We start from the raw sequence: 15296 nt of genomic DNA, 5'->3' as shown, positions 1-15296 counted from the left end.
GCTTGTGACCTTGGGCTTGGTGGCGGGAGGTTGCCCTACAGGCAGGAGAGGCTGCTCTGGGCCCAGCCTCCGCACCTCAGTGGCCCCTGTGGGCAGGCCTTGTGGGTGGGAAGTGCTGCCTCCCTCATCCTCAGTTCTTCCCGTCGGGCTCGCACTGTGTGATATTCACAGGCGTGCTTGTAGCTTAGATAGTGAGCGCACACATTACGTGGTAAAAAACTAGTTAAACTCTGTTTCTGTGCCAAAATTAACATTTGGACTTGGAAAGAGTGTTTATTCTGAATAGAACCAGATTTTGCAAATCTTTTGTTTCTTGCACAAGTGCGCTGCAGTGGACTAGAGCCCTGGGAGGGAGGAGGTGTCAGTAATCGCCTTCTTGTGATGCTCTCTGAGTGTTCACAGGCTAGAATAAGCACTGATTTTAAGAAGTACGAAATTATGTTTTTGAAAATACATTTAAAAGAGACTAATATTTATGAAAGTTGCTTTTAGTTTTAAGAGAAGTCAAAACCCAGAGAGTTCATGGAATGAAAGTTCTACTTTTATTATAAAAGTAATTCATGTACACAATTTAAAAAATTGCTTTTGAACATTTCTAGGAGGATATGAAAATATAAATAAGTTAAACTGTATCCCCCGTCTCCTCCCCTTCTCTCTCCCTGCCGAGTTCCACTCCTGAGTATTAATTTCTTAGGCTTTATTTTTAGACATAAAACCTCCTTTGTGATTTTTGCACAGTGGTCGTTCTGTGCCCCTCCTCCAGGTGCCCACGAGGGCTCGTGTGAGCAGGCACAGGGGCAGCTCCCTCTTCAGGGCTGCGTGGGTCTCCGTTGTGGCCGTCCCTGGGCCTCGTGGTGAGTGCTCCTTCTCCTCATGCCCTGGCTCTGCCAGCAGTGAGGCAGCAAGCATCCTTGTGAGCACCTTTACAGGGTTATTCCTAGGAGTGGACTCATGGGTCTTAACACAGGGATTTAAAGTTACTTGTTAGTATTGGACTCAATATACTCATCTTGTGAATGTAAGCCAAATTATATTTAAAAATTGGATCCATTATTTATCTACTGTCAAGATTGTTCTCTTTGATCCCAAGTCTTTGAGCCAGGATCAAGCATGTGTTTTGATGTGACCATTCAAACATTTCCTCCATCATAATGTGGCAAAAATAAATTTTAGGGTGACCACTGAATTTTTAACTTCCATAGAGAATACGTATTTACTGATGGTGTTTTCTAGTCAGGTCACTGAAGCGATGGGGTTCCCGCTGGCACCTGGCTCATCTGTAACGTGTGACACGTGAACTGCCTTTATTAACAGGAGTGGCTCTTCAAGGTGGGGGAGCTCCTTGTTTGGACACCTTCTGTCTTCGTGGGACTGTCATGCATCACGTGGCACATTTGTTACACTGGGAAGCTGACTTTGGTAGCCGACTGGGAACTCGAGATTTTATTCGAATGTCCCAGTTTCCTGTTAATGTCCCAGGGTCCCACCTAGGCCCACGTGGCAGTCAGCTGTTGCGTTTCCTTAGTTGCCTGCATGCTGGGACCGTCTCTCAGAGAGAGTCCTTATTTTGGGGGACCTTGACAGCATGAGGACTGCTGGTGACCGATTTTGTAGACTGTCCCTCAGTTGGAAGAAGACCATACGGGTGAGGGCCCTTCTCATCACATCATCTCGGGAACCTGCCGTCTCCCTGACCTGTCGCTGCAGGTGTTGACCTGGACCACCTGGCTGAGGTCGTGTTGGCCAGGTGTCTCCACTTTTTTCCCCTTCACATATTCTGTTTGCACTGTTAATTTAGTAAATCCTTATTTCTTATTTACAGTTAAACTTTTGTTTAACTAGTCAGTAGTTGTTTAACTAACTATAGTTAAACTAAGTCATTTGGCCTTTTGATATAATTTTATCTTCCCCCATTAAGAAGCAATCGCAGGGCCAGCCTGGTGGCACAGCGGTTAAGTTCGCACGTTCCACTTTGGCGGCATGGGGTTCACTGGTTCGGATCCCAGGTGTGGACATGGCACCACTTGGCAAGGCATGCTGTGGCAGGCGTCTCACATATAAAGTAGAGGAAGATGGGCATGGATGTTAGCTCAGGGCCAGTCTTCCTCAGCAAAAAGAGGAGGACTGGCAGCAGATGTTAGCTCAGGGCTAATCTTCCTCAAAAAAAGGGAAGAAGCAGTCGCATTCTCTTCGATGAAAGCCTGGAAGAGTACAGTAAAAAGAAACATGACACCTGTAAGTCCTGGTCTCACGATAGGGGCAGACAGGAGATAGAAACAATGAAGGAGAGAGGGAGGCCTCTCCTGACTCACCACTGTCACTGGCACGTGTCTGGCTGTCTCCAGTGTACCCACTCAAGGGCATAGCCTGTTCCCTGCTGGCTCCTCTGAACTGAGGCTGTGGCCTATGCTGGGCAGTTATTTCTCAGAATAAATGAGAATTTGGTCTGTGCACTAATCCTTTGAACTTGGTTAAAAATGAGTCTGTTTCTGCAAGATAATGTCTTCATGGTGAGTGTACAAAGCTAGTGATAGAGACTGCGGTGCAAGGCTGTGGGCAGTTGGCAAGGAAGCATCCACGTCCTGTGTTGGCTGGGAGGGGTTCTGGGTGTGCGTGCGTTTGGGAGGTGGGTGAAGGAACCGACAGGAACTGGCGACTGGCATCTGTCTCAGAGCAGTGACGCCTGGGCTTCAGCCCTCCAGAGTGTGTGCAGCCTGCAGGGTGTCACCATGGGGACTTCTCTTCAGGGCCAGTCCTGGGACCTGCTGGTAACCTATACAACATACCTGGGGACATGCGGCCTACAATGCCCCTTGGGAAGGTGCTGTGCTCTTCTCCTGGCACCTGCTGCCGTCTAGTCAGTCTGCAGTGCATGCTCAGGCCCAGGCTCTGGGCCCAGCACCCCAGGTGCAGAGAAGCTGTCAGATATTGTCTTTGCCAGGAACATCTTCTCTGATGACACAAAGATCACTCTGAGACGTCCCAGTCTGTTGGGTCAAGTGAGGCGAATGGCCAAGATAAGTGCACTCTTGTTCTTTAGAGAAAAGCAGTTGGAGCACCAAGGTGATGGGGTGCAGGGGAGGCGGGGGAGAGCCCCCAGACTGGGGTCCTGAGTTCTCAGCACTCAGCCGGCACTGAGCCTGTGTGTTCCCCTTGTGCTCAACTCCATTGGTTACAGAGCCCTGCCTGGTTTGTGAGGTCTCCAGGCCAAAGGGAGGAACAAGGGAGGCCGAGGGAGGAACCTAGACCTTTCCAGCGACATTTGAAATGAAAATGGAAAGTGACGAGAGCACCTGGGGAGAAATGCTTTCCCAGTGTGCTTGTGAGGTCAGCGGGTGCAGAACCTCCTGGACCTTCGCCGAATGCCTCGTCATTGGGAAGTCCAAAACCCCAGCAGGCGTCTGGTCTGCACAGCAGAGGCCTTAGGGTATAAGGAGAATCCTGGACATCCGAGGTGGTCCCTGGTGGCTGCCATCAGTGAATGCCATTTGCCAGAACTCATCCTGTGACACAATGGGGTTTACTATTCAGCATTTCCTGAAAACAAGCAGCCCTTCAAGCCCTTGGCTGGGAGTCCCTTTGTGATGTCCACTTGGAGTGGCTAACGAGGACCCGGGTCCACTGCTGGCAGCGCCTGTGCCCCTGTGGCTCCAGTTTCTCCACCAGCAGCCAGGCCTCCTCTTCTGAGGGGATTTGTTAGCCCAGTGGGCTTCTTCAGCCATTTGTTGATCTGGGCATTTCTTAGCCTGTGACCCCTCCAGACCCTGTACCCACCCTGCCCTGGAAGGAGCAGAGTGGCGACTGTCCTGCTCATTGAGCTGGGCTGGGTCATTGGGTCGGGCGAGTCGGGCCCCAGGCTGGCTCTGCCTTGCTGCAGAGCCACCTGGCGCCCTGGCATGGGGATGCAGCCATTCCTCCTCTGCGTGTCTCTGCTGTGTCAGCCTTTTCTGGAGCCACTTCAGTGAGTCTCAACTGACTCTTGCTTTAATCTCCTCCAGTTTTCCCTGGAAGACTTTGTTCTCCCACTGCCCTTCAAGCTCTTCCCCTAACTCACACTCCTGGCGTGTCCCTCAGGATCATGTCCCCTCCAGCCCCTGGGGCTGGGCCTCTTCAGGGTCCTTCCTTCTGTCCAAGGCCAGCAGCCTAGTGGACAGAGGCTTCCTGAGAAGTGGAAGGGTGAGGTCTTGGGGCTTCTTGGTGTCAGTCTGTTCACTTCTTCAGGGCGCTGTTGAGTTTGCCCTGTTTCAGATGGGAGTATTTGAAGTATGTCGTAGAGAGGGTTTTCCAGAGAGCTTTAGATCCGCAGTTCAGATTTCTTCTCGTTCGTTGTTTGAACAGGTGCCCGGCCAACAGCTGTAGTGGCACCAGGGAAAACAGGTTCTGGACATGTGAACAGAGTGCGTGTGAATATGACCTGAGAAACCATCCAACAAGCCCATTTTGAGCATGAGAACCTGATTTCAATGGCAGCAACATGTAGTGAGCCCGCACAGAGCCTGGTTTGAGTGTATGTCTGCTGAGTGAGAAGGGCTCCCGTGCCAGGGGGTGCAGAGCCGCTGCTGAGGGCCGGAGTGGTCGTTCCAGGCCCTCAGACTGGACACTCTGACCCTGTGGGCCCCTCGTCTCACAGGTGAAGAAACTGAGGTACAGCATAGCCCAGGCCTCTGGGTCCTGGAAATGCCCAGGGTTTGGCCCTGTCTCACTCTGTCCCTGGCCTTACTGATGCCATGGTGTCGTCTCTTCCTGGCCCTAGGTGTACATTGGCGAGCTCCCGCAGGACTTCCTCCGCATCCTGCCCACGCAGCAGCAGCAGCAGATCCAGCTGGATGCTCAGGCAGCCCAGCAGCTGCAGTTTGGAGGGGCAGTGGGCACGGTGGGCCGCCTCAGCATCACCGTGGTGCAGGTGGGTGTTGGGGCTGGGGCCATGGCCACATGGTGGGGAGAGAAGGGGTGGGAACAGGTGGGATTGTGGGTTTCAGCTTTTATGCCACGTTTTTTGCGTGGACAGGTGGAACTTTTTCTGACTCCACTTTTTCCTGAAACATATGTGTGAAAAATATTGGTGATTACCCAGGGTTCTGCCAAAAATAAAGTAATTAGTAATGAACATTTATTGGTGTCTGCTCCATGCTGGGCACTGTTCCTTTGTGCAAACGGTCTCTCCTGACCATGACGGCAGCTGGGGGAGGTGGAGGTGCTGCCATTGTCCAGACAAGGGGTTGGACAGAGAGGGCCAGTGGCGGCGGCTCTCCCATCCAGCCAGGAGCCTTTCTAGTTGTCATGCAGCCTGGTGCTGATGGCCTGGACATGCCCACGGTTGCTGGATGAAAACCAGATACACTGTCGGAGGTGAAATGGTTTTGTCACCAAAACTTTCTGTAAAACCATGAGGAAAGAAGATCATTGCAAGTCACAGTTTTGTAGAAATGCACAGACAGAAGAATCTGTTGGACCTCATGAATGAGTTGGAGTTTTGAGGTGCGTACTTCGCAGCATCCCCAGCACTCAGCAATACTCTTCGGTGCTGATGGGTTTCACAGTCAAGCCCCGTTTTCGTCATAGCACACCTCAAAGACTCACTCGTGCACGTTTCTAAAATAACACGCTGCTTCCTCTGCTCAGTGACCTCCTGTCACGGTAAATTCAGGGCCTGCTGTAGCAGAGTGCCACCCCCTCCTGTGGGCACGTGGCTGCAAGGCACTCTGGCCCTTCCTGTCGTCTCATGAACACTCGTTTGCAGCCTGTCTGCACCCTCCATGAGCTCCGCCAGGACCTCTGTGGTGCCGGCGCGGTGTCAGGAGCACTCCTGGTTCACCTCCTTGACTTCTGAGAGCATCACCGTGGTTTTCCACTTGCTTTGCAATAACCCTTCTCCCTTGGCTTACAGAGGCCACGCCTTTGTTCTCAGTCTGCTCTCCCTGGTCCTCTCCTGGGCCCGGTGGAGAGCTGTGGGGTCTGGTCCCCAGCCACCCTCTCCCCTCCCTGCCCACATGCCCCAGGGGGAGCAGCTCCTTGCCCACACCCACCCCTTGACTCAGTTGCAGACTCGTGTGTGCACACAGCCCTCGGGGCCTCCCCCAGATGTCCAGTAGGCGTTTCAGATGTGTCCTGCCCAGAGTGCCCAAAGTGGAGCTCTTGCCTCCAGTCCCCCACACCTGCTCCTCCCCAGTCTCCGTAGGCAGCAGTGCCATCTTTCTAGAAGCTCAGACCTGCAGCCTTGGGCCACTCTCTCTGTTGGCTCTGTCTCATTCTGTGCAGCCCCCATGGCAGGCTCATGGCTCGCCCCAGGGATCTGGGCTGAAGCACTCTACCCACCCTGCTTGCCAGCCCCTTGGACGGCCAGAGCCCTGCAGGTGGCTCTCCCTGCTCGGTCCCGCATGCCTTCTCCCTGCCTCGCCCTCCCTGCAACCCCTCTCCGCCTCCTTCATCTGCCTCCTTCCACGGAACTTTCCCAAGTGTCCCACTCGCTCCCTCACCTCCCCCCAGGGCACCCTGTGCTCGAGGATGCTCTGTTCCCCTCACCTGGTTATTCTCTATAGTCGGCAGTGCCATCTGCCATGCTGTGTGTGACGTGTGTCTGCCGCACATGGCTGTGGGAGGCAGAGTGGTGTGTCTGTCTTGTCTGTCCCTGGCAGACACTAGAATAGCGCCTCGTGTGTAGTTGTGCCCAGTAAGTATGGGAATGAGCCACGTTCCTTAAACATGTTCTACGTGCCTGCAGCGTAGTCACAGAAAAGCCCTTAGAAGTGTAAGGGACAGCCTGAGCATTCCATCCGCGGTGTGGGGGGGCGAGGTGCAGGTGCGGCTGTGGAGGAGGGAGGCAGTGAAGCCGGGGGTCGGGCCTCGAGGAGTGAAAGGAACCCGTGTGAGCACAGCTGGGGTTCGGGACAGGGCGATGCCAGGTGAAGAGGAGCCTCGAGGTGCTGGTTCCGGGAGTCGGCCGCGCTCTGAGCAAATGCGATTGATGGGCTGTGGTGACTGCTTTAAATCAGCGAGAGAAAACCATCTTAGCAGCCAGGCAGGAACAAAATAAAAAGTTACTCAGAAGCTATGGAAAATCACGCTGGTTTCAGACCTTTCTGCTACGTATTTTCCAGAAAACAACGGCAATTTCTAAGCTGTTTTGAGGAGAAGGTGTATATTCTTAAGAATTGGTCCAGCAAATTTATGGTGAAGACAATAGAAGGGTGTTGAAGCTCTTGAAGGCTAATAATGCTGCTCAGCTGGGAGCTTCTGTGCTGTTCCAGGGTCTCCTCCAGCCGCCTGAGAAGAAGGTGGAAATGAAGCCCAAGAATGGAGAAGTTTTGGTGTAAAAGGATCCCTCACGACTGGTTCAGTGTGAACAGCTGTAGTTCCATCCAGACAGAGGTAGAAAGCACACAGACACACAGAGAGGCTGGAGTAGAAGAGGGGAGAGTGGAGGCAGAGGGCAAGGTGTGTCTGGAGGTCCTCTCCTGATGACTGGCCCTTGGGCGCAGGAGGGCAGAAGCAGAAGACGGTGAGCGTGGGGTGTGCGAAGCCCTGACAGAAGGGAAGGACAAGTGCATTATCCAGAGTGAGATCCAGGAATGGGCACTGACTGGGCCAGGTTATTTCTTATTTGTGGAAAGTAGAACTCAAGTATGAGTCCCCCGCTTGTGCCAGGAGCTGCTCCAGGCGTGGGGACATGGCAGTGAATAGACAGACCCGAAGCCTGCCCCTGGGAGCCAACCAGCTGGGGTCGAGGGACAGACAGTGGATGGTGCAGAAGTAAAGCAGCCTCTTAGCAGGTGGCACGCCCTCTGGGTCAGGACAGCTGGGTGGAGGGTGGCCAGGGAGGTGGATCTTAGCTGAGCCCTGTAGGGGCCAGAGGACGAGGGGCCAAATTGGCTGTGGAGGTGGGGCTGGACCTTGTGGACCAACCTGCAGGACTGGGAATCAGACTGAGTGGAAGGGAAACGCCCTGTCCTGAGCTGAGTTCCCAAGGCTCCCTCTGGCTGCTGTTGGAAAGGTCGTGGCGAAAGGGTAGAAGTGCCTGCACTCGGAGCACCTCAGGAAGCACCTCAGGGAGCACCAGTGGACTTGTAGATTGCATCCGAGTGTGAAGGAAGGAGGGTCGGCGTGACCCCGAAGGCCTGTGTTGCCAGCAGCTGGAAGATGGAGAGGACATTGACCAAAATGGGGGAATAACAGTGGGAGCAGGTGGGAGGGAATTGGAAATGGTTCGGTGCCAGACCCAGTAAGTCAAGGGCGCTTTCAAGACCACTGGCCGAGACGGGAGGTCGTGCACTGCAGGGAGAGGCCCACAGTGTGGACGTGAGGCTGCAGGATGTAGGGCACTCCCTGCTGGGCCTGTCCCCAGAAGGGACAGGCTAGTTCTGCGCTGAGGCGGGTGGCAGGCTCTGGGATGGGGCGTGGCCGGCACCCTTGGCCAGAGCTCTGGGGAAGTTGGCACAAGAGTGGAAAGATGTGGGGGCAAGGAGAGTCTGCGGACAGAAGAGAGGCTTCTGTTGGAATCTCAGTCAGAAGGGAGAAAGGGCGGGGGCTGGAGAGGGTAGCAGGCAGCAAGGGTTTTTGTGTTTTAAAAAAAACCTTACTGATTATAATTTACATGCATTAAAATGCACTCATTTGAGTTAGTGTACATTTCCATGAGGTTTGACAAGTTTATCCACCCCTGCAGTCACGATAGAGAACTTGTTCAACACGCCGTCCTTGCCTCTCAGTCGGCCCCCGCCCTGCCGGCAAGCCCGCCCGGCTCCAGTGGCGCCCTCAGAGCCGTCTTTTCTGGAGTTTGCGTGGACACGTGTGTCTGGCTCCTTTTGCTGGCATAATGCATTTGAGATTCGGCTTTGTTCTTGCATGTATCCACCGGCTGTTCATTCCTCTTCATCACTAGTGGTGTGGCTGGGCCAGTCTCATCCGTTGCCCCATTGGGCAACACAGGGTTGTTCCAGCTTCTGGCAGTTGTGACATCCAGGGTTCTGTGTGAACGTAAGTTGCCCTTTGATTGGCTCAGTACCTGGGATGGACTCCTAGTCCTTTGGTGGGTGCACTGTGCTTCCGCTAGCCACGTGCAGGCCCCGGTGCTCCGGGGGTTGACCTGCACTGGGTTGGGTTGGATTTGAGCTGTTCCAGGAGTTTCCTGGTGTTCTCACTGGAGTTTTCATTTGTATTTCGTTGAGGACTAAGTGGCGTTGAGCAGTGTTTCATTTGCTCATTTGCCGTCAGGATTTGTTACTCAGATTTTTTTTTTAAAAGATTGACCCTGAGCTAACATCTGTTGCCAATCTTCTTTTCTTCTTCTTCTCTCCAAAGCCCCCCCAGCACATGGCTGTATACTCTAGTTGTAGGTCCTTCTGGCTGTGCTGTGTGGGACGCCGCCTCAGCATGGCCTGATGAGTGGTGCTAGGTCCGTGCCCAGGATCCAAACCAGCAAAACTCTGGGCCACCAAAGCAGAGGGCACAAACTTAACTTCTTGGCCATGGGCTGGACCCTCCTCTTCAGACCTTGTGCCCATTTTTGGTTGGGTTGTGTTTAGTTACTGAGATTGGAGAGTTCTTTGTATATTCTGGACTCAGGTTCTTTATCAGACGTGGTATTTGCAGATATTTTCTCCCGATCCGGCTGGTCTTTCCATCTTCCTGACAGAGTTCCTCAGAGAGCAGGTATCCGATGTTGACGGAGTCCTGTGTATCGAGATTTCTTTCTTGGCTTGTATGTTTGCTGTTGTATCTAAGAGATCTTGTCCAAGATCACAGTGATGCTTTTCTGTTTTCTTCTCATAGGAGTTTCATGGCTCTGGCTTTTATGTTGAAGCCTGTTCCCACTTTGAGTAAATACCAGCTGAGTGGTAATCCGGTCCAGCGAAGCCTCCCTCTCCCTCACCGTGTTCACCGTACTCCTCCGCCCCAGGCTGCCCATGTCACTGGGGCTGGGCTCACGACCTACGTGAGGTGTGGCTGGGCTTCTCGGGATTTGGAGACCTGTGACACTGAGGGCGACTGGCCTGTGACCCTGCCCAACGTGCGGCAGCAGACAGGGCTGAGCACTGTGAAACAGTCGTGAGGGGAGAGGGAGCTAGCACACTTGCAGGACCAGGCGCCCTGAAGTCCTCCTTCCAGACCCCCGCTCCAAGTGTCTGCAAGTGACCTGATGCCTGTCAGGCCCGGCACTCCATGTTTTCCCGCAGAGATGCACAACGCGAGCTGTGACCACTGTCTTACTCCTGGTGCCCAGGAGCACAGTTATGACCGTGTACCGGCTGATTTGAGTGGCTGGATTCATACCCGGAAAAGCCCAGAAGTGATGAATTGAAGGATCAGACCACCTAGGTGAGCCCTGAGCCTTCAGTCTGATGGTGACTGCCTTGTTTTCTGACGTTGGCTTTGTTTCAGGCCAAGTTGGCAAAGAATTACGGCATGACCCGTATGGACCCATACTGCCGGCTGCGCTTGGGCTACGCGGTGTATGAGACGCCCACGGCGCACAACGGCGCCAAGAACCCTCGCTGGAATAAAGTCATCCAGTGCACGGTGCCCCCGGGTGTGGACTCCTTCTACCTGGAGATCTTTGACGAGGTGAGGGACCGCCCTCCTGTCGCTGAGGCACTGTGTCGTTCTGGCGACTCAGCCTGCTCTGGGAACCCTAGGTGTGCTGGACACGGGCATTTTATGCTTTGTGACAGGTGTCCTGGTGTCCCCAGCCATAGTGAAAAGCTGTGCCCTCTGTAGGGTCTTTCACAGCTTGGGTTCAGAAACCTCATCACCAGTGACACAGACTGAGCACTCTGCAGATGGGGCATTTGACACATCACCCCCAAACCAGGCGCATGTACCCCATCACCAATGACACAGACACTGAGCACTCTGCGGATGGGGCATTTGACACATCACCCCCAAACCAGGCGCATGTACCCCATCCCCAATGACACAGACACTGAGCACTCTGCGGATGGGGTGTTGACATGTCACCCCCAGGCAAGGCATATTGAGGCAGCCGGCTGTTCGTGACTAGGTTGGATGTAAAGGGGTCAGACCCGGGGCTGGGGGAAGTAGGGTTCTTGGCGGTGCGAGTCACAGTGAGCCCATCCTGGTGTTCCTGAGGAGGGTGCGATAGATGCCATGGGGTTCTCCCCAGCCTGGTCCTCTGGGCTCCTGTCTGGGAGTGCCCCACCCCTCCTGAGGCCGGGCCAGGGCCGCAGGAGGCCTGGTCAGCAGGGTGAGAGCTCGGGGGTCAGGTGGGTAGCAAGCAGGATGTGGCCCTGTGGTGCCTGCGCCCTCTGCCCTCCCTTGAGTCTTTACCTTCCGCCCAGTGCCTCTGCGGCCCCAGGCCAGTAAGGGATGGGTGGGGGGGCGAGGTTAGAGAGAGAGTGCTGCCTTTGCTCCCTCCCTGTCACTGGACGGTAGGGCTTGCGAGGGAACCCGAGGGGGAACTGAGAGGGTGGGGAGGAAGGGCCATGCAACTCCAGGCGCCTGACTGCGGCCCTTGCTGGCCAGAGAGATGGGGACGAGGGCTGTGGCCCCATGGGATCCTCCCTTCCAGTCATGGAGAGAGGGGGCAGCCCCAGAGGTTTACCCTCTGCCCGGAAGGTCGAAGGAGGAGCCAAGGGCCTGATCCCAGGGGAGGGGCTCTGAAGGAGGCTGGGGTGGGGTCATGCAGCGTGGTCTTCCCCTGCTGTCCCCCTCAGCGAGCCTTCTCCATGGATGACCGCATCGCCTGGACGCACGTCACGATTCCTGAGTCCCTGAAGCAGGGCAAGGTGCTGGACGAGTGGTACAGCCTGAGTGGGCGGCAGGGCGATGACAAGGAGGGCATGATCAACCTGGTCCTGTCGTACACGGTGAGGGGCCTGGGGACGGCAGGGCGGGAAGACATGGTGAGCTCTTTGCCAGCCCCCAGTGGCCAGTGGCCATTTCAGCTCCTGGTTCTGGAACTGCTTACCCCTGAGGAGCTCAGCACAGAGACAGAGCCAGGCCGTGGCTAGCGCTTCAAGTCCCCTGAACTCTTGCCCACACCATCCTGGTGCCCCACGTTCTCAGGGCCCCTGGGGGTGATGGGGGGCAGTTGGTGGTGCAGGGATAGGGAGCCAGGGTCCTGGGTTCCTGCTGCCCCCTGTGTGTCACCCGGGTGGTCTTATGATCGTAGTGGCTGTTTAACTTTTACTATAGAAAATTCCCGACGTGTGTGGAAGTAGAGAGAGGAGTCTGGCAGACTCTGTGTGGGCTGATCAGCCAGCTCCACACTCACCCTGTTTGTGCTGACTTGTTTCATCCCCTCTCCCTCTTAATTCTGGGCTGTTGTAGAGCAGGTCCCCACAGCAACATGATTTTACTCATAAATGCTTTGTTACCTGTCGTTAACAGACGTTTTTACCTATATGCAAAGCTGTTATTACACTTAACTAAATAGCAAAACCTTAGAGAGACTCTTGTGAAATGTTATGGGTGTTGATTCTAAATTTTATCCTTAAATTGACTTTCTTGAACTGTGTTCTTTGATTGCGTCTCAGTTAGCTGTGGGTCTGTGGGTCTTACAGCATCTTCTAGTGCCAGTCGGTCACCCCCTGATCTCCCAGCAGAGTTGTGGGGGTGGAGCGGTGTCAGTGGGAGCATCTGAAGAGGTTGATTGGGCTCCGTGGCTGGCCAGCCAGCCGTGCCTCTGTCCCAGGTTGTGTGACTGGGCTCCAGGCAGCGTGCTGTCCCTCTCAGGACTGCTTTGGCAGGATGGGAAGCGGTGGGGTTTTGATGTGTGATGCGTTCTTCTGTGACCCCGGGATTGACTTTGGTGTGTTTTAGTCGCTGCCTGCTGCCATGATGATGCCGCCTCAGCCCGTGGTCCTGATGCCCACTGTGTACCAGCAGGGCGTTGGCTACGTACCCCTCACAGGTATGTGACCCCCAGCCTTTCCGATGTCGTTCTGCTGGGAGGGCCTTAGAGCAGGGAGGGAGGAGCATGGGGATGCATGGAGATCCTTCCAAAAACAAACAAAGGTCTGGTGTTATATTTGAATTTTTTATGCGTACATAGGAAGTGGAATGTGTTTTCCCTGTTGACACAAATAAGGTGAGTTGAAATTCATGGAGCTGTAGAAACGTAATTTCTAAACGCTTTAGCATATGAGTTATTGTAACAAAAGATCACATTCTTTTGGGTGAAATGATCCATGTGCTCTAATGTTATTGTTCCTGTCATGTTTATTTACCTTTATAAATTAGCAATTGATGACAGCACAGCAAAATCAAGGTGGATTGTAGCTTTTATGCCTTTGAATTTTCAAATCTTAATGTTAGTCTGTTGGTTAACTTCCACTCTGGCTACAACAGCAACTGGACTCAGCTAACCTCCCGCCATAAACAGCCATCAAACTGGGCAAAAGAAACAAGGCAGCAGCTATTGTCAGGCATTGGCCGCGTGTGGTACAAGACTGGCTCCCGGGAGAAGGGAAATGGGGCAAGCCCCACGGTCACCCCATCTCTGCCCAAGACAGTATCTTTGCTATGTGCAGGGAGCTTGGGTCCAAGCAGGGTGCTGAGGAGGCCAAGGCCAGAGTCTCGGTGGCAGAAGTGGCCAGAATCTGTGGAGCAGGGCCTTGGAGAGGAGGAGATGTGCGGGTGGGGGCCCCAGCTGCTCATGCTCAGGGTGCTGCTTTGGGGTTGGGGCAGCAGGGCTGCTGTGGGGTTTCTGCCCCACCAGAGCAGAGAGCCCAGGCCAGCACCCCAGTCACACCTGGCGCAGCCGCAGGACCTGCCCTAGAGCAGGCCTGCTCTGGACACACCCTAACCCTAAGCCAGCCTCAACCCAGTTCCTGCCAGGGGAGAGGCAGGCTTCAGAGCTTGGAGGCTGCGCCCCGAGTTAGAGGGTTCAGCGCGAGTTCAGGGTGTTCTGCCCTTGATCAGACTGCCCTGGAACAAGGAACAGCATTCTCCGAGGAAGATGACAGAGTCCAGCTTGTGCAGGGCGCCGTCCAGCAAAGAAATGGAAGTGTGACTGCGGTCAGGGCAAGGCCGATGGATAGACAATGACCCAGTTGACCTGGACACCATAAAGCAGTTGTAACAGGTTCAGAGAGTTAAAGAAGAAGGTCTGACAAAGTGAGAAGAAAGGGAGTCTCAGCAGAGAAGGGGGAGTCTGAGAAGAATTGGGTGGGAGTCGTGACCCTGAGCCTGCTGGAGCCGTCGCCCCACTAGACAGGCCTGCCAGAGCTGCGGCCACGAGGGGCACCTGGGTGCCTCCAAGGGGTTCTGGTTGGTGGCTAGGTCGGCCTCAGAACCACCGTCCTGGGACCTCATTCCAGGGTCTCTGTGAGACTTGCCATTTGATTATCTTGAGTTGGAGGTCTGAGGAGGAACAGGTAGCTTATAGGGGCCACTGAAGGTAGTACTGTCTTGGGGTGGCGGCAACGAAGTCCCACAGACCAGGTGGCTTAAAACAAAAGATTTTATGGTCTCAGTTCTGGAGGCCCCAGTCCACAGTCAGGGTGTGGCGGGGCCACACTCCCTCTGGAGGCTCTGGGGGAGGGTCCTTCTTGCCTCTTCCAGCTCCTGGGGGTCCAGTCATCTTGGCTCCATCTCTGTCGTCATGTGGCTTCTCCATGCGTGTCTGTGTTGGCGTCCCAGTTTCCTCTCAGAAGGACACACATCCTTGGATGGGAGCCCACTCTGCTGCAGGATGATCTCATCTTCACGTGATCATCTGCAGAGACCCAAATGCCTGCCAGGACTTGGCACACCTTTGTGGGGGCCATAATTCAACCCACGCAGTCACCAGCACCGGAACGTATTTGTTGTGGAAAGTCAACTTCCAAAGAAAGACATACAATTTATTGCTTGTCTTTTTCTGGTTCCTATCCCTGGTTCTCCTTGTAAATGCCTTTAAAGTTTGCCCTAAAATGTTTATTTTAGGGAAGGTTAGATTTCTTTCTAAATGGAGACTTTGAACTTTTGTTGTACATTTGTAAGTTTTGAAACAATCACATACTTACAGAAAAGTTAGAAAGGAGATAAAAGAATTTTTGCCTGAACTTCTGAGACTGAGTCACCACCCAATGCCCATCACTGTGCCACCCCCACTGTAGTTGCATTTCCTACAAACGAGAACATACCCCCGCTGCTCATTGCAGCCACCACAGTCAGGAATGGGTGCCGAGCTCTGGTGCGTCTGGGGCCTTTGGCTGTCCCTCATCCCTTGGAGCGGCAGTGCCTCCCTCAGCCTGGAGCTCTGACTTTGGTCGCCTCTGTGTGTTTGAAGAGCACAGGCTGGTGATCTTGCAGGGTTGTTCTGATGTTTCCTCACTGAACCTGGGTGTGCGTCCTTG

General features: G+C 54.1%; 1 protein-coding gene across 1 annotated transcript in view; it reads left to right on the top strand.

The window, feature by feature from the left end:
• The window catches only part of TOLLIP (toll interacting protein), a 32926-nt gene that overhangs the window by 9339 nt on the left and 8291 nt on the right, over positions 1 to 15296 (top strand). The window contains exons 2-5 of the mRNA XM_023654811.2: positions 4754 to 4903; positions 10378 to 10560; positions 11670 to 11822; positions 12778 to 12868. Coding sequence (XP_023510579.1) covers positions 4754 to 4903; positions 10378 to 10560; positions 11670 to 11822; positions 12778 to 12868 — 577 coding nt within the window. The remainder of the gene's footprint in view (positions 1 to 4753; positions 4904 to 10377; positions 10561 to 11669; positions 11823 to 12777; positions 12869 to 15296) is intronic.

Source organism: Equus caballus, chromosome 12 (assembly GCF_041296265.1).
Source record: "Equus caballus isolate H_3958 breed thoroughbred chromosome 12, TB-T2T, whole genome shotgun sequence".
Lineage (NCBI taxonomy): Eukaryota > Metazoa > Chordata > Mammalia > Perissodactyla > Equidae > Equus > Equus caballus.
This window is presented reverse-complemented; position numbering and strand designations above follow the sequence as displayed.